Here is a 22373-nt window from a genome sequence, read left to right on the forward strand (position 1 = left end):
AAAACTGTGCTGACTCTAAATGAACTTATGGTTGGGAGTTGGAGAGGGGGAGGATAGTAAAGGAGTTTGGGATGGACATGTACACACTGCTGTATTTAAAATGGATAATCAACAAGGTCCTCCTACAGCAGAGGGAACTCTGCTCAATGTTACGTGGCAGCCTGGACGGGAGGGAGAGTTTGGAGGAGAATGGACGCATGTACGTGGATGGCTGAATCCCTTTGCTGTTCACTTGAAACTATCACAACACTGTTAATCGGCTATACTCCAAAACAAAATAAAAATACTTTAAAAAATTGAATGCATAACGTATAAAAACCCCAAACTGTGCTGACTCTAAAGTTACCGACTTTGGAAAGGTCACTATTAAGAAACAGTCACAGAAAAGAAATAAAATACCATATATTACATAATGTAAATAAACAGAAAAAATAACTTGCTAAATATAGTGGGGCAGTAAGTATATGAGTAAATGTTATTTATTTGAAGAACTTTTAGAATAAAATTTACCTCTGATAAAGCCGAAGAAAAGTGATTGCAATTTTTATGCATCAAATGATAGGCATTGCCTTTGTATTCTTTTCCCAATTCTTCCACAATTTTTTCTATATCATCTTCTAGGAAGTCAGTGCTCCCTAAAACGACAGCTTCTCTTAAAGAGAAAAAAGAAAAAAAAGAATATAGCTGTGTGAGTTATATTACAGGCATGCTTAAAGACTTATTTCCAGAAATGCTTATTTCCAGGAATATTATGATGGATGTTTGACAAAGCAGGGTTAATGTTATGACTAAAAAGTAAATGAGGTATTTTAATAAGCTGATTATTTTAGTTTCTACTTTTTAAAAGCAATAAACTCTTAAGTATACCACTTCTAAATGATACAAATGCAAAATAAGTCATTTCCCTTATTAAACAGTATTATATTAAAAATGTAATATCACAGTTATTTTGATTACTATTGTATTAGAATTTACATTACTAGAGCACCAGATTCATGCTGCAAATATTCTTGCTTAATTACAGCTGCCATCAAATGGCTGGTCATATTCTCACTTAAAAATCATCTTTTAAGTTGTCAGCCACTGGGCTGTAGTCAACTGTCAAATGACTAATTTAAAAAAAGGCATCATAAAAACAAACCCCTTCTAAACAATACACCAAACCAAAAAACAAATCAACCCCCCACCGCTCCTAAACTACTACCCTGAAATGCGATAGACATTATTCAACAGAAAGTACAATTTTAGTCAGATACAAGTTAGAATCCAAGAAAGCTGACAACACTCAGAAAATCCTTTTATCTAGGAGTTTTGACAAATGGGAGACCTAACAGGTGGATTCAGGCTGGCATTATAGCACTTATGTATGTAAATATTTCAAATTGGTTATAGGCTAAGAGAACCATTAACTTAGTAGTGATAAAAGGGTATAGCCTTATACTGAATTTCAGTGTTATAACCTCATTTCATTATTTTCACTTGGCAACCATTATAGGCCTAGAAGTTTCTTTAAAGCTCCTTGAAACTAAGATTCTAAATATCACTTTAAATATAAAACTTAATTAAGGAACGACAATTTGATTATTAGCATTCGCAGTAGGTTTTCAGTGCTTTTTACGACTCCCAAGGCTCCAGAGTACACTCATATCCATACATTTCAGGTCTATCAGTGCATATAATACCTTAACAATACTTTCTCGGCTAATCTATTCAGATTATTTTAGTTATTTCAAGTTTATAAACATTGTCCCTTTCACTGGGAAAATGAAGAGATTTTTAAGAGTGTTAGGTAGGTCACAATTAATCTTTCCTCCATCTCCCTCCGAACAGGAGACTGAGGGAAGCAATCATTAGATAGGAAAGTCTGTTAAAGCAGAATCTTACATCAAGATAAAAACATTTGTAAAGTAAACAAAATAACTTTCATGGGTCCTCAATAAGAGCAACAGACTAGCTTCTTTCAGGCACTTTATCTGGCTGATTACTATCTTTACACAACTTAGATTTGATTTTAAAGCATTAGCAACTAAAACAACATTGAAGAAACATTTTAATTTCCTATATTTTTTTAATCTACAGAATGAATTCTGTATGCCTGAATACAAGTTTTGGCACCTAAGACAGTGTAATAAAAATTATCCTCCCTACTTACTTAAATTTAAATGTTTCTCCTAGTTCAGAAGCATTTCCTGGGGAAATTTCAAATATTCCAGAAAAGGGATAAGGATGGCCACCATAAGCAAATTCTGAAAAGAGAAAACTCATGATTTTTAGTATTTATCACATAAAATTTAACCAGTATGTTGAATTAGATTTAATAAATGATGAAGATAATAATGATACCATCTAAATATTTTTAAATTTAGTAATGCTTTCACAAATATCTCATTTAGCTATTACTTGTATAGAACAGTTGACCCAAGACTTGAAACTCTAATAAAAGATGCTCAAAGGTAATTCTGACTTCTCTGTTTACTTTATAATGGCTAGAGGAGAGTGCCTAACACTCAAAAGAGAAAGAAGTTCCTGTTTCCCTATAACGCCAGAGTACGTAGGTGGTCAGTTCAGTGATGTGCCGTTAAAAATTAAAGTGGTCAAATTTCAAACTTGCATTTTACTGGAAAAACTGTCTAATAACAATGAGTTTTCAAGGTTCTTGGGATTAAGACTCTTGGTTTATCTCTGATTAAGAATGAAACATTAGGAAACAGAAAATTGGAATTCAGTCCCCCTCATTCAAGAAAAAATAAGCTGAAAAATTAACATACACTACCACTGACACACAGACACACACACTCCACAGCACATCCTTAAGCTAGGAGACAGCAACTTGTATTATAGTGAATGTACATCCAGACTGATTAGATACAAACTCTTATCCAGAATGAAAATGAAGAATGGTTTCAAATCAGTAAGGAAATAAAATTTCTGGCGACAATTATGGTATGAGATGCTTTGATATTTAAGTGGAAAATCGTAGTATTTTCTTATTTAAAGAATTCTAAACAAATGCTTAAATTAATACTGTCACTTAAATTTATTAAATATAATCTTAAAGGTTTTAGAACAAAGCATGGGAAAGAACAAGGCAATTCTAAGTTTACTTTTGATTCAGATCTTTCAGAAGAAACAACAATAATGCAGAATAAGAAAGCATTTAATTCTGAAACATACAACTTTTTAATAACAGAACTTTATAAAACACTGTAGATAAGGTTAGACATGGAAAAATCATATTTTGATTTTTAACTTTCTCAATTATAGTAAAATTGTAGGCCCACTTATTCATCTATTCAAGAAGCAATAATTCACTTTTAGGGATGCAGTTGGTTCTGGTTTTGCTCTTTTGAACCATGTTTCTAATTATTCCTAAGTCATTTTATGAATAGGAACAATGATTAGGCAGATAAAAGGATAATGGACTAGTATATGAGAATACTTGGGTTCAAGTCTTAGTTTTGTTAATTAGCAGTATGACTTTCTGCAGGTTTGAGCTCGTTTCTTCACCTGAAAAATGGATGCCCATGCTCCAATCTACCTCAGAGTAGTGTGGTCATGGGGTTCCAAAATCGATGGCACTTTAAAAACTGTAACATATCACTCAAATTCAGTTAAAAATGAACATTCACGCAACTTTGGCAAAAGCCACATCAAACAGGGAACAAGCCCACAGACTACAATTTCCCCTGTGTCAATACACCAACTACTGGAACCCTCAACACAAACCCCTCTGCTTTCTAGTAGATGCAGTCTTTCAAGTAAAATGGAGCTTATATGGCAGATTTTTATAGCCAATATTTAATATGGTACACTGCACCTAGAAGAAGCTAATTTAGCATATAAAAACGGGACAGCAAAACACCACACTGACACATGTAAGTCAATGACCCTTTTCCTTGTATTAGCTAAGCTGGTACCACCGGGTTGCAAAGAGCAGACATGACTTAGCAACCAAACAACAACAAATGTAGTCTTCAGGGGTAACTGGGAGGAAACTGCAGTAGCATAATCTAAGAGGTCACAAAGACTGCCTAGCTGAAGCAAACAAGAGCATTTCTGCTATAGGATGAGCTTATGATTCAAACTAGTATATTATTACAACCTTGGTGAAATCAGCAACGTGATCTGTCTTATGAAGAACATTCTACTTAAAACATGGTCAGGATTATCTTGTACCAAGAGAGAGAATTAGAACAAAGGAAAAAGCTGTTGAAACAGAGCTGCTTGGTTTGAGTGGTTCCAGCTAGGTTTATCATAATGAATGGTAATGAAGAATAAAAAGGGCTCAGTTAACGACAAAGGCCATCATCTTAAGCAAAATGCAACATGTATTCAAAGGCAGGATTTGCTCAGCAATATTGTTAGACTTTATAACTATACATTTGTAGGTCTACAAAAACAAGTTACTGAAATTCCCTCAGGAAATTGGTATTTCAAAATTGATGTTCCAGAACCAATCCTTTCCAAACCAAAATGATTATTTATATCATAGTATCTTTTCAAAGTGAAAGGTTTCTTAGGAAGGTCAATATAGATTAAGGCAAAACTGTCATGGTATAAAAATCTCAAAAGGAAAATATTAATTAAGACACAGGATATAGAATAAAAGATAACTAAATCAATATACACGTGTGTACTTTGAGTACCTTCTCTTCAAACACATTCAATTTTGGGCATTTTCCCAAAATGCAGTATAAACAAATACGGGGAAATTTTCTCCTACTTTCTACAATAAAGCATGGCACTTAAAAAAAGGGGGGGGGGAGAGCTACAGTCATGATTTTGCAACCCCTTTAAATGAGAAAAATCTTCAGAAAGTATATTTAGACTGTGTGCACACATACCTCTGCCATATACTTCAATTCCTGAATGAAAAACTCCAATTCCGATGGAAGAGGTGTATTCGTTCATCCAGTACTAGAGGGGAAGAAAAGATTCAGTATATTTGTTCACTTATAATTCAAATCCACTTATAGGAGGCTACTGTTTCCTGAATCTTTTACTGAATATTTAGGCCTTCCTAACCCTATTTCTTGGTATCTTCCTTACAGCTCTGAAATTCCCATGATAACGGCACACTCAATCTTATCTCTGTGCCTTTGACTGTGCCGCATACCATATGGCGGAGAAGGCAATGGCACCCCACTCCAGTACTCTTGCCTGGAAAATCCCATGGACGGAGGACCATAGGGTCGCTGAGAGTCGGACACGACTGAGCGACTTCACTTTCACTTTTCACTTTCATGCATTGGAGAAGGAAATAGCAACCCACTCTGGTATTCTTGCCTGGAGAATCCCAGGGATGGGGGAGCCTGGTGGGCTGCTGTCTATGGGGTCGCACAGAGTCGGAAACGACTGAAGCGATTTAGCAGCAGCAGCAGCATACCATATGGAATACCTTCCTGCGTCAAAATGAAAGTGAACTGAAAGTGACAGCTGCTCAGTCATGTCTGACTCTTTGCAATCCCGTGGACTGCGCACCAGGCTCCTCTGTCCATGGGATTTCCCAGGCAAGAATACTGGAGTGGGTTGATACTTCTTTCTCCAGGGGATCTTCCTGACCCAGGATCAAATCTGGGTCTGCTGCATTGTAGGAAGATTCTTTACTTCCCTTTACCAGGGAAGCTCAACAATCTCATTAGTAATCAGAAAAATGCTAGTTAAAACAATAAGCTACCATTCTTTTTTTTTTTTTGGCTACTTGGCTGTGGGGTCTTAGTTCTCCAACCAGGGATTGAACCCAGGCCCTCATCAGTGAGAGCACGGAGTCTAACCACTGAATGGCTAAGAAACTCCCTACCAGTTTGAAGATCCATCAGACTGGCAAATATACAAAACATTGCTAATATGTAGCGTTGGTAAGGATGTCAGAAGATACTGCACAAATGTGAATCAACAGCAATTAATTAACCATTCCACCTCCTGGAAGCCAGTCTACAGAAATGCTTGAACATATGCAGAAAGATATCCTAGGATATTAACTTCAGTTATCTATAGCACTAAAAACTGGAAACAATCCAAGTACCAGTAGGAGAATGGTTACATTAAGTGATGGTAAATCCATATGATGAACTATCATAAGGCTACTTAAAAGAATGAGTTACTATAAAAGGGCACTAAAAATACACCTAAGACAAAGTAAAGACATCAGGTCATAATACATTATCTGTAGCAAGATCACATTTTTTAAGTTAAATAAATAGGTCCTGTGTATATGTTTACAAGCTAAATATCAAACAAAACAAAACTACCACTAATTACAACAAAAGAGTTTGAAGCATTACAGATCAAACTGTTAACAGTTTGGGGGAGTGGAGCAGATATAGCATGGGGGTGTGAACAAAGGGGTGCAAAGAGATATATTCACTTTTGACTCCATACACTTCAAGACTGTTTTTCTCAATTTTATGAACTATGTATATTACTAACTTTTATAATTAGAAAAATGTTTACCCAAGTCTATTTGTTCAGTGGTTTCCTGACAGCCAACTTCTAGGACTTAAACTGTCTTTTGCAATTGAGAAATCTCACTGCTTACATTGTTTACCACCAGTAATTTGGTCTAGTGTCTAACTTCCTTAACGATGGCCCCGACAGGTTTTTGTTCTGGATGCAGACAGCTCCTGTGTAAAGCTACCCTTTCTCTTTTTAGGGTGTGAGCGCCTCTCTTTCAAAATGGAATATTTTCGAAAAAGAGAGAGATACATAATAGTTGTCTGCAATAATCAAAAGATTTAAAAACTCTTAGCAAATTGAACATTTATTTGCATTTAACATTTAATATCACTATTAATTTTAACAATTTATCTTTTGTTGACCAGTAAATAGCTTTCTCAAAGTGCTTTTATAATAGATTTCTATAATGTGAATCTAAACGTTTTATTAACAGAAAGGTTTTCATGAAAAAACAAAAACAAAAACCCTGCACAATGACTTTTGTCAGAAGAGTTAACACAGGTTTAGGATGGGAATGTACTTGTCAGAGTGCGGAATCCTAGACTCAGAAATCTTTTACTCTCTGCTCTTTCACAGTTGAAAATAATCTCTTCTATAGCACTTCTGTATGTTGCCTGGGTATATATACTATATATACTACTTTAGTCTGAAACTTCCCTGCATTCAAGACTTTACATTCTAAATATAAAAGAATATTTTTCAACACATTCTATAAATTGGAAAATCAATAAAATGAGAGAAGCTAAAAATGAGAGAGAAATCCATCACGTAAAAATTTGGTCAGTCCTTTAAAATTCACCATAAAGAGATCTGACCTATGTAAGGCTTCTTAAGAACTGCTGAGACACTGTAATGAAAAATGAATACCTGATAGCTTTGCAAGTGGTAGTGTTACCTCCACTCAGACAGAAAGTTGGACAATAAGGTCAACAGTTTCTGCTCAAGGTTATAGGAAGCCTGCAAGCTGCTAGGAAAAGGATTTCTTAGCCCAGAGATATTTCTTTGAACACTATTAAAAAGTAGACATTAACCACTCTTAACATTGTTTCCCAAAGGCTCTGTCTCAATATTCTGTGCCAGGCAGGAATTAACGCTGATGTTTAACAATGAGGGACTCAACAGTTCTTTGCATTTCAAGTATCTTCTATCCCTAGAAAGGGCCCCAAAGGTAAGAGTTATTTTCTGGATTAAAATAACTATTTACTAGCTACAGATCTATGACTAGATATTTCTACTGACCTTACAAAAACAATTATAAAGAATACTATGAAATTGGATAACACTAACAAATTGGATAACTGAAATGAAGAGAATCAATTCCTGGGAAGACAGAGTACTGAGACCGAATCAAGAAGAGAGAGAAAATCTGAATAGATCTATAATTAATGAGAATGAAGAAAAGAGAATGAATTGGTCATTTTAAAGCTATCCTGAAAGAAAAGTCTACAACCAGGTGATTTGGCACTAGTGGTAAAGAACCTGCCTGCCAATGCAGGAGACGCAAGAGATGCGGGTTCAATCCCTGGGTTGGGAAGATCCCCTGGAAGAGGGCATGGCAACCCCCTCCAGTATTCTTGCCTGGAGAATCCCAGAAGAGCCTGGTGGGCTACAGCCCATAGGGTCGCAAAGAGTCCAACACAACTGAAGCTACTGAGCATCCACACACCAAGTATTTAAACAAAAACACTAATTCTTCACAAACTTCTCAAAAGACAGAAGAAAAGGGAACATTTCCCAAGTCACTCTATGTGGCCAGCATTAATTGGGACATCAAAACCAGTCAAAGACTTCATTAAGAAAACTACAGATCAATCTCTTATGAACACAGATTCGAAAATCCTCAACAAAATAGTAGCAAATGGAATTTGGCAACATGTAAAAAGGAACATACATCATGACCAAGTGATATTTATTCTAGGAATGGAAGGTGAATTTAGTATCTCCCCAAATCAATTAATGTAATATACCACATCTCTAGAAGAAAGGGCAAAGAATCCAAAGCTTTCACGATCAAAACACTCAACAAACTAGGAATATAAGGATTGAGGATCAGGGATCAAACCTTTGTCTCCTGCATTGGCAGGCAGATTCTTTACCACTGAGCCACCTGCTTGTTGGTTATCTGTTTTAAACAGAGCAGTGTGTACATGTCAATCCTAAACTCCCAATCTATTCCTCCACTCTTGCCCCCTGGTAACCATAAGTTCATTCTCTGTTTCTGTTTTGTAAATATGTTTATTTTATAATTTTTAAGAAGTTTTTTTTAGATTCTGTATATAATACATGTACACACACACACATAATACTCTGTATATAATACAAGTGATATTTGTCTTTGTCCGACATCACTCAGTATGATCATCTCCAGGTCCATCATGTTGCTGCAAACGGCATTTCATTATTTTTTAATGACTGAGTAATATTCCACTGTACATATGTAAAATGGTACAGCAGTTTTGGAGAAGTGTGGTGGTTCCTCAAACATATTAAGCCTAGAGTAACCATGCTGCTGCTGCTCAGCTGCGTCTGACTCTTTGCAACCCCGTGGACTGCAGCCCACCAGGCTTCTCTGTCCATGGGGATTCTCCAGGCAAGAATAATGGAAAGGGTTTCACTCCTGGGTTTATGCTCAAACACATGAAAACACATATAAAAAGTTGCCATCAGTGTTCACACCAGTATTCTTCACTATAGGCCCAAAGTGGAAACAACCCAAACATCCCTCAACTAATGAACAGATAAACAGTATGGCGTACCTGTATTACATTATTTCTCAACAAAAAGGAAAGTAGTTGCTGATGCATGCAATTGAATGAACCTTGAAAACATTATGCCAGGTGAAATAAGTCAGTCACAATGTATGATTCCATTTATATGAAATGCCTAAAATAGGTAGATTTATACAGATAGAAAATAGATTAGTGGCTACTTTTGACTGGGAGGTTTGCAGAGAAATCGGGAGTGATCGCTAATGGGTAGGGGATTTCTTTCTGAGGTGATGAAAATGACTAATACTGAATGGGATAATAGCTGTACAATTCTGTGAATGCCCTAAAACCCACTGAATTGTACACAAAGTGCGAACTGTCTGATAAGTGAACTATGGCTCAATAAAACTGTTTGAAAATGTTAGGAATAGAAGTAGGAGATCTACTAACTTGTACCAAATGGTAGAAGAGTATATAATTTCCACAGTTGGCAAACCTAAACAAAAACTCTTCTATAAATATCATGAATCCTCCAAGGACAAAATTTCGTTAAGAATACATACTTTGTTCCTTTAAAAAAGTGAATTTGGCATTATAACAAAGTTTCCTCTCTGTTAGCAAAGTGAGAACCAAGAAATTCTTGAACAAAAAAGTTTCCATTTTCCTATCTTTCTTCTACGAAATAATCCAAAATATAAACTTTAGTAAAAGTGAAATAAAATATACATATTATGAGTATGGGACTTGAGGCCCACACCCCCCAAAGTGAAAAGACTATTAGCTACCTTAAAACATTTCTAATGAAAAACCCAAAAGATGATCCAATTAGTTCTTGAACTCTTGTTGTTTGGTCATTAAGTCATGTCTGATTCTTTGCAATCCCATGGACTGCCAGGGCCCTGCCAGGCCCCTTTCCTAGTCAAAAACCTTTAACTAGGTTATTCCTCAAATTACAGATTGCATTCCTAATTTCAATTGCAATTTCCCAACTGCACTCCTAATCTTTGAAGGCAGATAGCTGCCTTCAAAAACATGTGAAAAACAGACTTAAACAAATAACATATCAAGAACAGAAAAAAACTGGCAAGTTCCTGGCAGTCTAGTGGTTAGGACTTTTTGCTTTCACTGCTGAGGGCATAGGTTCAATCCCTGGTCAGGGAACTGATATCCTACAAGCTGCACGGCATGCCCCCCCAAACCAGAAAACAGAACAAAAAATAAAAACCCCAAATTCTAAATATATATATATATATACATATATATATATATATATATGTATTCTGGTCAGCCACTTCTCATCTATGAACAGCAGCACATTACTGAAGAAATTAATTAAGTAAATTAGATATTTCTCCTTGATGTGATTAAAAAAAATTTTTTTTTTCTGAATGGACTGCAAAGAAAAAGAGGGTAAACCTTCCACAGAGAGTCCATCAAGAGTGTGAAATGCTCTCCAAATGTTCCTGTTTCTGTTAGGGCTTCCTTGCTCTATTATTAGAGAACACGCCTGGAAGGCTTATTACTCTTTAAAAACTGGGCAGGCTGCCTGTGGGAGACGAGCGTTTAATTCAAGGTCAGCAAGCCTTATCAAGTCCTTCTGCCTCAAAGTCCTGCCAAGGCTATGCAGACAATATGGAGGATGCCTATTTTAAGTGGAGATGCATGATATAACTGTAAATAAACAAAACAAGCACAGCAATCTCTCAGTATCTGTGAGGGACTGGTTCCAGAACCCCCAGAGACTCCCCAGTTCGAGGTGCTCTAGACCCATATTTGAAATGGCGTGGTAAAGGCAGCCCCCTGCATCTGTGGATATGGAGAGCTAACTGTATATGAGGACTCAGTCTTTTACTGAATGATTTTAGTTGTGAAACTTCCCCTAAAATGACTTGCTGTGGGGACATGTTGAAGTAATATTATCGTCTCACAGTTTAAGATTTTTAATAGCAGTGTTTCTCAATGCTCCTCTAACTTGACTTCCATCCTTTGTCTTTAAAAAATTGTTTACCTACTTACCTCTGCCGAAACAGTTCACAAGGTATCTGTGGAATAAAAATCTCACAAAGCTCAACAGAGCTTCTCAAACTCACTATGTGGAAATTCATGCTTTTGTAGAACCATAAAACATTGATATTTTCCAACAGAAGATGTATTATAAATATGCAACATGAAATCACAGCCAGGAACATGTATCCATGAAAAACAAACAAACCAAGCTGCTGAATTAGACATGACTGGATGTTAGCAAGATTTTTGTTAATTTCTCTTGGACATGTCTTCAATGATTTTGCTGTCTAAGTAGCAGCAGATGCCAAAAGTTTTAAACTTATATACTTGGGGGAAAAGGACAATTTTATTTAAAGGCTTAGGTTTTTATTTGAATTGGGAAAAGACCACTTTTATTTCTAGAGTTGGGTCCAAGTCTAAGAGTATAACCAGTATTCAGAGACTAGTTGAATATACTGCTCTGAGACAACTGCAGAAGCTGGGATAAGAGGTATATACATAATGACACTGGGGCCAGCCCTGCAGAGAAAGTTTCTCACACAGGGCTGTGTGAGGGCGGAGTGACATGGAACACTGGGGGTGATCCACCAAAGGAAGCTTTACGTTCAAGTTTATCTAACGCTGACAACCATATAATCCCTGAGGAATTAAATGAAGCTCAGATGCTTTCATTTTAAAGTTGGTTTACAATGTGATTCTTCTCAAACTGTTCCCAATATACCAAAGGAAAACAGTAAATGAGCCAGCTGCTACCACAAAACAGTCTCTCTCAAACCATGAAACAACATCAGAGTTACCACAACATGTCCATGTCAACCATCTACTAAGCTATTTGGTCATTTTCATCTAACACTATCGTTCCCTTAGGATCCAACAGGAAAGCTCACAACACTTCTGTGTTCCAGTTTGGATCACAAGAATGTTGTTTCTATTATCTTAGAATTTACTTCAGAGTTTACTGCTTGGATAGAAAAAGGCTGATCCAAGCATTACAACGAACAGTGCTGAAGCATTTGAACTATAGTGGAAAGACACGGGGCTGAGTGTCAGGAGATGGGGGTTCTTTGCCTTGACTTCTTCACAGATATTGGTAACTTTTTTTAAATTTAATTTTTATTTTATATTGGAGTATAGTTGATTAACAATGACGGGTTAGTTACAGGTGTACTGCAAAGTGATTCAGTTATACCCATATAAGTATCTATTCTTTTTCAAATTTTTTTCCCATTTAGGTTATTTTACACAACATTGAGTTCCCGATGCTATACAGTAGGTCTGTGTTGGCTATCTATTTTAAATAGTGTGTATGTATCAATCCCAAACTCCCAATCTATCCCTCCCTGACCCTGACATCTGATAACTTTTAAAGGTTCCCAATGTCTCAAAAAGAGACACTGATTCCAATTCACACCCTTGGTTCAAATTCTCACTTCACTATCTACTACTAGTGTGACCTGGGGAAAGATACCCATCCTCTTTGTCCTTATTTACAAAATGGGGATAAATAAATAAAGTCTTCAACAGAGGACTACCATGAGGATTAAATACATTAGTACGTATAAAGTACTTAGAAGAGCGCTTGACCTACAACGAACATTAAGTGTTAGTGGTAGCAAACACATATTGGTAGGGTTCTTCCCTTATACTTTGTTCTACACATTGATAAAAGGTTGGATACACATGTAAATTGGAGAAGGCAATGGCAACCCACTCCAGTACTTGCCTGGAAAACCCCATGGACGGAGGAGCCTGGTGGGCTGCAGTCCATGGGGTCGGGAAGAGTCGGACACGACTGAGCGACTTCACTTTCACTTTTCACTTTCACGCACTGGAGAAGGAAATGGCAACCCACTCCAGTGTTCTTGCCTGGAGAATCCCAGGGACAGAGGAGCCTGTGGGCTGCCGTCTACGGGGTCACACAGTTGGACACGACTGAAGCGACTTACCAGCAGCAGCAGCACATGTAAACAGCAGATTGGTTCTGGCTATCTGTTAATTCTCAGAACTTTCAAGATTTGGGAGTTGATGTCACATTACCAAGAGCAGTGACGCACTAAATTGAATGGCAAACAATGGCAGAGTTAATTTGACTCTGCTTTAAGGTACCTATAAGCAATTATTTATCTTCTTGAGAAGTACAGATCTGAGTAAAAGGTCTCTGTAAGGCAGTGGTTTTACGGGGTTCTTATATATTCAAGAAGGACATGAGCAGAGGACTGGAGAACTAATCTCACTTTGGTGTTAGGACCTTACAGCCTTGAACTTAAGTCCACAGAGATGGCATGTAAATGAAGAGAAGAGGGCCAAGGAAGGACCACTAGAAAATGCCTAACCCCCTCTGACACCTGCCAGTATCACCGAGGGTTAGAAGGCTTATCAAAATATTCCAGAGTATTAACATAAAAAGAGGAAGCAATTCACAGAAAAATCATCATCTTGAAATATACAGGAAAGCAATAAATACATAAATAACAGCAGTTACTTTTGAACTCAATCTTGCTACAATGCAAAAAATTGGCCTAAATATTTCCATTTATTATTTCTAAAGCATTATCTACAGAACTGGACTGTACTATACTATATTACAGTCATATGTTAAAATGTTGAGTTCTGATAGAGAACTTTCATTAAACTTCATTTTAGTCAGTGATTTATCAACTTAATAAAATGTTATGCTTCCTGCTTGAAAGCAACAACTATGATAAATGCTATCTCCCTAGTCTGGAACTTAAAACATTTAATATAATAACTTAGAGTCTGTGTCTGATTTCCTTAAAAGGCATATTAAACGATATAAGTATAAAGTACGACTGTTTCCCCTAAAAACTAAAATCAGTGTTCATGGCATTAAAAGTAAGTAATTTACTTTATTCCTCCCGAAAGGTGTTTAGGACAAGACATTTCAATTACTGAGTTAAAAATCCAAAATAGATCATATAAGGACACAGCAAGAAGGCAGCTGTCTGCAAACAAGGAAGAGAGCTCTCATCAGATACCAAACATGCTAGCATATTGACCTTAGACTTCACAGCATCCAGATAAATAAATGTTGCTGATTTACATAGACCACCCAATCTACGATGTTTTGTTAGCAGCCTGAGCTCTAAGAGGGCAAGAAATGATATTGTCTTCCCACACTGTCCAGAAGATTAGAGATACCGAGGGAATATTTTGTGCAAAGATTGGTACAGTAAAGGACAGAAATGGTAGGGACCTAACAGAAGCAGAAGATATTAGGTGGCAAGAATACACGTAGGAACTATACAAAAAAGATCTTCACGACCCACGTAACCATGATGATGTAATCACTCACCTAGAGCCAGACATCCTGAAATGCGAAGTCAAGTGGACCTTAGGAAACATCACTGTGAAAAAAGCTAGTGGAGATGATGGAATTCCAGTTGAGCTATTTCCAATCCTCAAAGACGATGCTGACAGTGCTGCACTCAATATGTCAGCAAATTTAGAAAACTCAGCAGTGGCCACAGGACTGGAAAAGGTCAGTTTTCATTCCAATCCCAAAGAAAGGCAATGCCAAAGAATGCTCAAACTACCGCACAATTGCACTCATCCATGGGATCACAAAGAGTCAGACACGACAAAAAAAAAATAAATAAATAAAAATCCAAAATAAACTGTGACAAGTAGAGACTGTGGGGTAATTATTATAGTGTCTTCTCATATAAAACTGTCCTGGATGTTCACACTGTTAAGCTACGTTATGAAGTCTTTTCGGTACCAATGGATATATTCCAAGATAATCTTACCACAAATGCTACTTAACAGTAAATCACATTTAAATGCTTTCTATGGTGCCTTAACACCAGGCTGGTCATAAACCAGACAATAAAATTGCACCGAATGAACTGAGATTTTCCAGTATTTTCTTAGATGCAATCGTGAATATCCATGTCTGTTAATTTGCTTTATACTGTAAGAATTATATAGTATGCTGCTGCTAAGTCACTTCAGTCATGTCCGACTCTGTGCGACCCCATCCCTGGGATTCTCCAGGCTAGAACACTGGAGTGGGTTGCCATTTCCTTCTCCAATGCATAAAAGTGAAAAGTGAAAGTGAAGTCGCTCAGTCATGTCTGACTCTTCGCGACCCCATGGACTGCAGCCTACCAGGCTCCTCTATACATGGGATTTTCCAGGCAAGAGTACTGGAGTGGGCTGCCACTGCCTTCTCCGAAGAATTATATAGTATAGATTCTATTTTATTACTATTTCTAAGAAAATGTCCAATCTCTTCACTACCAGAAAATATTATCTGATAAGCACATGGCTGACTTTCTATGTCTCAGGGAAAAAAAAAAAATCTACATATCAAAAACATTTTCATTTCAAAATTATTTATAAATTGTCGCTAACAGTAACTCAGGCTTAATACCTGAGTTAATCTTTTGGAGTACATAATATCTCCTGATTATGAAAGATTTGTCAGTAATCTTTTAGTTAATACTGTTTTACTCTCAAAGTCTCAGTTCTGATGATAAAATTTAAAGTTAGCCTAAAACTGACAGTGTAGCCAAAATAAAGATATGCACAAAAGCTATAGCCAAACTTCCTTGTTTGCTGGGACAGTTCCAGTTTACATTTGCTTCAATATAACTATTTAGACTGCCCCTTTCTGATAAAACTTAAAGTTAGCCTTAGACTGGCCTTCTTAGGGACTGTACTGAGTCTTAAAAGCTCCTAAGTACTGTCCTGATCTCATGAGTGTGAATATGCCTGACATGATATAGACACGATAATATATATATGCTGACATGATAATCTAAAAAGCAAAGAAAATGTGGTGACATGTATTTTGTACAGGGCTGAAGTTCCTCCTCTTTATTGATTAGGCAAACTAATTCTCAAAAACAAATTACTATGTTTACCAAAAGATCCAATTTCTAAAACCCACAACAAGCTAGATACAAGATGACTCTGAATTAAGTTATTTAAAGGAGACTAGATTTTTAGAAGTCAAATCAATAGTGAACCAAATGCGCCATGAATATTTTTAAGACTAAACCTATTTTATATGATCCACAGTTTGACTCTACCAGCAGATGGGACAGGGTACTACCAGTTCTTGGTCCTGAGCCACAACTATACCAAAAACCAAGTTCTTGGCAAATCTCTCCTAGCAAGCACTTAATTTAGTTCTGTGAAAGATTTTGGTAAAACATTGAAACTCCTTCTAAGGAGTCTATTTGTATTTGACTATCCTCCTGGGTTCTAAAACTGCATGAGATCTGAGACAAAGTCTTACTTAATTCTGTACCCTCCATGTTGCTTAGTGTACTGTATTATACTTAGCTCATTCAAATTCTTGATCAGCTGAAATGTAGCAAGGAATATGTAATCCTTTTTCCTTTGTCCTGTCCTTAAATGTGACTCATGGGAAAGAGGATGGGAAAAAGCAAGGGAATTCCAAAAAACCCCATCTATTTCTGCTTCACTGACTATGCTAAAGCCTTTGACTATGTGGATCACAACAAACTATGGAAAATTCTTAAAGAAACAGGAATACCAGACCACCTTACCTGCCTCCTGAGAAACCTGTATGTAGGTCAAGAAGCAATCAGACAGGTCAAGTTAGAACCGGACATGAAACAGACTGGTTCCAAATTGGGAAGGAATACGTCAAGACTGTTTACTATCACCCTTCTTATTTATCTTATATGCAGAGTATATCACGTGAAATGCCAGGCTGGATGAAGCACAAACTGGAATTAAGATTGCCGGGAGAAACATCAATAACCTCAGATACACAGATGACACCACCCTTATGGCAAAAAGCAAAGGACTAAAGAGCCTCGTGATAAAAGTGAAAGAGGAGAGTGGCTTAAAATTCAACATTCATAAAAAGAAGATCATGTCATCCAGTTCTATCACTTCATGGCAAATAGATGGGGAAACAATGGAAATAGTGACAGACTTTATTTTCTTGGGCTCCAAAATCACTGCAGATGGTGACTGCAGTCATGAAATTAAAAGATGCATGTTCCTTGGAAGAAAAGCTAGGACAAGCCTAGACAGCATATTAAAAAGAAGAGGCATCACTTTGCCGATAAAGGTCCATCTAGTCAAAGCTATGATTTTTCCAGTAGTCATGTATGGATGCGAGAGTTGGACCATAAAGAATGTTGAGTGCCAAAGAATTGATGCTTTTAAACTGTGGTGTTGGAGAAGACTCTTGAGAGTTCCTTAGCAAGGAGATCAAACCAGTCAATCCTAAAGGAAATCAGTCCTGAATATTCACTGGAAGGACTGATGTTGAAGCTGAAGCTCCAATACTTTGGCCACCTGATGTAAAGAGCCAACTCATTAGAAAAAACCCTGATGCTGGGAAAGACTGGTGGCAAGAGGAGAAGGGGATGACAGAGGATGAGATGGTTGGATGGCCTCACTGACTCAATGGACATGGGTTTGAGCAAACTCAGCAGAGAGTGAAAGACAGGGAAGCCTGGCGTGCTGCAGTTTACGGGACTGCAAAGAGTCGGACATGACTTATTGACTGAACACCACCACCATGGGAAAAGAGGATCTCCACTCTTTCACTCATTCAAGAAATATTTATTGAACACCTACGACACACTAGAACTAGCAATACAGACTCAAACATAACCAAGTTTCTGTTCTCTTGGAGACTGCATTCTTGAAAAGTTATCTTTTAAACTGCAGGTGTAAAACTCATTAAAAAATCCTGAAATCACTTCAGTGGGTTGTGCCAGCATTACTTTAACTGAATGAAACATAATGTGGGCTTCTCAGGTGGTGCTAGTTGTAAAGAACCCACCTGCCAATGCAGGAGACACAAGAGACTTGGGTTCGAAGTCTCCTGGGTTGGAAAGATCCTCTGGAGGAGGGCATGGAAACCCACTTTATTATTCTTGCCTGGAGAATCCCATGGACAGAGGAGCCTGGTGAGCTACAGTCCATAGGGTTGCAAAGAGTTGGACATGACTGAAGTGACTTAACACACATGCACGCACTAAACATAGTGGAATAGAACTTATTAGAGGATATCACATACACACCAAAGTGTTTCCTAAATATCTGGTTTCAGTTACATGTGTGTTTAATAAGTATTATATAAAATGTATATCTTAGTTGAAAGTGAAAGTCGCTCAGTTGTGTCTGACTCTTTGTGACCCCATGGACTATACAGTCCATGGAATTCTCCAGGCCAGATTACTGGAGTGGGTAGCCGTTCCCTTCTCCAGGGGATCTTCCTAACCCAGGGATTGAACCCAGGTCTCCCTCATTGTGGGTGGATTCTTTACCAGCTGAGCCAGAGGGAAGCCCAGGATAAAATTGAGAAATGGTTCTAGAAGGTTCCCCTAAATTGCATCTCAGTGTAAATCTTACTTTAAGTTTTTACTTACCTGCAAAGCTAGAAATAAAGTTCGACAACTTTGATTAATAAAACATATGTGTCAGGGACTCTGCTAGACACTGGAGATCTAAGGATGATCAACTCACAGTCCCTGTCCATAAGGAACTCATTAAAAATGTAAACAATCAATCACAATTTGATAAGTGTTAAAACAAATATGTGTATATATCATAAGTAACTCATTTTTTGGATGTTACTCTAACACATGCTTTCACTTACTCTGTCTTTCATAATAATAGTCCACACAAAATATGTAAATCACTTTTGGGATATTCAAGCAAGTAATTTGTGCCCAAGGCCACATAATAAGTGGCTAAGTCGCACATAGAGCCCCGGTTTCTTAGGCTTCATCTACTGCTTTTTTAAATTACATGACTATTTCCCAATAGACAGTCTCATGTGGCTTTGATTTTCTTTACATGATCCTGAAGTATCCTGAACAACTTCAGAATAAGATGGAGATCATTAATATTAGTTCATCGTTTTTCTTAAGTGTGAAATTTTGGTGACCTCTCATGTACCATCACAGGTAAAAACAGCCATCATTACTCTTTGCCTAAATGCCGTATGACATGCCCACCTTATCTAGTTTAGTAATGGAGAGACCTCCTACCCTGGGAACTATAACTAACCTTCAAATGTGAAGGAGAGGGAAAATATACAAGATGTGCTCCTTTTAGAAACTAGAATTTCCATGGTACTTCAACCAGACAACTCTTCTAATACTATTCAGCAGATTCCAATACACATAACAGATTATACTGAGAGCTGCTGGAGACAATGAACATGTTAACTTTATCTGGTGGTTCATGTAACTCACCGCTGGACAGTGAGTTAGAAACTACAGTTACGCTGTGGTATACAAACCAATCTCAAGCTAAGTTGTTTCAGTTTCCATAAATACTTCACGACTTATAAATTAGTTCCATTAAGTTCATGTGGCAGAAAGGCTGAAGACTAGCTGTCAACTCTAACGCCAAGGGGATAAAAAATGCTACACAATTAACCCCAATTTTATATATTTAGTATGACAGAGATCTTGGAGATGGTGTCAAATGTACAATAGCCCACTTGAATAAAATCTAAATTATTAATTTTTATAAATTTTACAAGCTTGTTTTCCATTTACAGTTGTTATAAAATATTGACTATATTCCCCATGTTACACAATTATATCCTTGAGCCTACTGTACACCCAGTAGTTTGTACCCACGCCCCTACCTCTCTATTGCTCGACCCCTTCCTGACTGGATCTACCACAACCTGCTTTTAATGCTTCAGTTGGGGTAGTGCTTTGCTCTGTGTACTAACTCTCCTTCAGATAAAGTGAAGAAATCCCCAAAATCAAGCTATTAAGTGTTGCAACTACTGAAAGTATACAAACGGAAGCTCACTTAGCTTTTACAATCCTGCAAATAACAACACAAGCAACAACAACAGGTAACACTTTCTAGTGCTGATCACGTGCCAGGTGTCATTCTATGCATCTTATATAAATTGACTCATATGATCCTTATAAAAACCCTATAAGCCAAATACAGTACTACCCCCATTTTATTTATTTTTTGACCATTTGGCATGTGGAATCAGTGTCTTTACAAGGGATGGAACCCGCAGCCCCTGCATTGGAATCATGGAGTCTTAACCACTGAATGGCCAGGGAAATCCTATTCCCATTTTAGAAAGAAACAGTAGCACAGAGAAGTTAATTTCCTCAAAGTCACATAGCTGAAAAGCAGGAGGTAAAATACAAATCCATGCAACCTGATGCCAAGGCTAAACCACAACGACAAAGAACTATGAACACATTTCACTACTTTCAGTAACAGATTCCAGGCATGACCAAGGAGAAGGCAAGCCTGCCTCAGCCTTCTTTCTCATATTGTTGCTCTTGTTCTGAACCAGTGTGGATGTTCTGTGACTCTCACTTGCCACCCGCCTGGCCAGGGAGACCCATCAAGACACCTGAGCAATGCAGAACCCTGCATGCACGCTTCTCCATCCTGCAAGGAGTAGCCACGAACAAGATGACACAGTGGAGGAAGAAACTGTTTCAGGATGACAAGTCCTAGGGGAACCTCAGGTTAAGTCCAAGAAACCTTTTTAGAGTACTGTAATGACTATATAGCAAGTTCTGGGAATAAAAAGAAGAGTGACACACTGTCTCTACCCTCAAGTTCACTGCAGAATGAATAACTTAGAAAGTGCAAAAAAAAAAAAAAAAAGCCTTTTTTTTGGTTGACCATGTCATGCAGCATGTAGGATCTTAGGTCCCAGACCAGGGATTGAACCCACGCCCCCTGCAATGGAAGCGAGAACTATCAACCCCTGGACTGCCAGGGAAGTCCTGCTGCATTATTGTTTTGATACCCACAGATAAAAGAGGTCAGAATGAATGTGAACTGAAACATCACAGCTCTTGCTCGCTTCGTTATTTGTTAGCCTCTTAAGTAATAAATTTCTTTGGAAGTTGATTTAAAATGACATAAACCCCCAGGCTGAGAGCACCATGGGAACATCACGGTACAATATGGTGGACAGTTAACAGAAATAATACTGAAGTATCCCACTAGTTCTCCTTGATTCAAATGGATAAGAGTTGGAAAATATTACAGCATATTTGTATGCTGATTGGAATGAAAGTAGGGTTAAAAAAAAAACAAAACCTGAAGAGAGAGAACATAAGAAGACAATTCTGAGAGCAAAGTCCTTGCGTAGCAGAGTCTGGGTTTCAGCACACAGGGGAAGGTTTGACCTCAGACAGTCCCATTCCATGTAACAGGAGATGAACAGTGGTGGTGGAAGGGTGAGAACATTCTCTTCAATTTTTTTATTTTAATTTAAATGAAATAAGCAGTGAAGTCATCAGCCGACAGTAAAGAAGGTGGAAAGAGAGCATGAAATACTGCAATTGTCTTGGAGAGTGGGTAAGTCAGTTGACTAAAGAAATAAGGAAATGTTGCCAAATGGCATTTAGGGTCCTCCTGGGGTTTGTGGTCATGATTTTAAAGTGAGATTAGTCTGTATGGTTGTATATTTTTCTCTAGCTGCATTTGGCTGCTGAGGTATCGAGTAGATGGAGAGTTCAATTTAACTACAGCTGCTAGACAAGTATGACAGAGGGAATGATTAAAATGGTAGACTACAAAATCTAACTTGGATGGGGGCGGTGGGAGTAAGGAAGTGATTATTAAGAAATTGACTCATGTGATTGTGGGGGATGGCAAGTCTGAAATTTGCAGGACAGGACAGCAGGCTAGAGAGGCTGGGAAGAAGTGATGTTACAGCTGTCTGACACAGAATTCCTTCTTTATAGGATCTTGGTCTTTTTTCTTAAGCTCTTCAACAGATTGGATGAGGCCCACCCACATTATGGAGGATAATCTGTTTTACTCAAAGTCTACTGATTTAAATATTTACCAAATCTAGAAAATATTTTCACAGCAACACCTAGACTGTTGCTTGACCGAAAACTGGGCTCCCTACCCAGCTGACACATAAAACCAACCATTTACAAAATCATTTACAGAAAAGGATGAGGATGTAGGGGATGTTTAAAAATCACTACCTATTCATGGGTTCCGAAGAGCACAATGAAACTTAGTTTACCGATGTGTGTAAGATTAGGACAAATAAAAAGAGAAACATAGCACTTTCCATGGATGAGGGGTGCTACATGGTGGTTAGTGGCACAGACTTTAGTGTTAAGAGCTCTTGGTTCAAAACTGCTCTACCCACATGTACCCCACTGTTCATCACAGCACTGTTTACAACAGCTAGGACATGGAAGCAACCTAGATGTCCACTGG

The 22373-nt window shown here is 37.6% G+C and overlaps 1 protein-coding gene across 1 annotated transcript in view; it reads right to left on the reverse strand.

The window, feature by feature from the left end:
* Positions 1-22373, reverse strand: part of DESI2 (desumoylating isopeptidase 2) — a 45156-nt gene that overhangs the window by 10938 nt on the left and 11845 nt on the right. Inside the window, exons 2-4 of the mRNA XM_061160219.1 lie at positions 4845-4917; positions 2153-2246; positions 511-652 (exon numbers count right to left, since the gene is read on the reverse strand). Coding sequence (XP_061016202.1) covers positions 511-652; positions 2153-2246; positions 4845-4917 — 309 coding nt within the window. The remainder of the gene's footprint in view (positions 1-510; positions 653-2152; positions 2247-4844; positions 4918-22373) is intronic.

The sequence above is a fragment of the Dama dama genome, chromosome 14, assembly GCF_033118175.1.
Source record: "Dama dama isolate Ldn47 chromosome 14, ASM3311817v1, whole genome shotgun sequence".
NCBI lineage: Eukaryota > Metazoa > Chordata > Mammalia > Artiodactyla > Cervidae > Dama > Dama dama.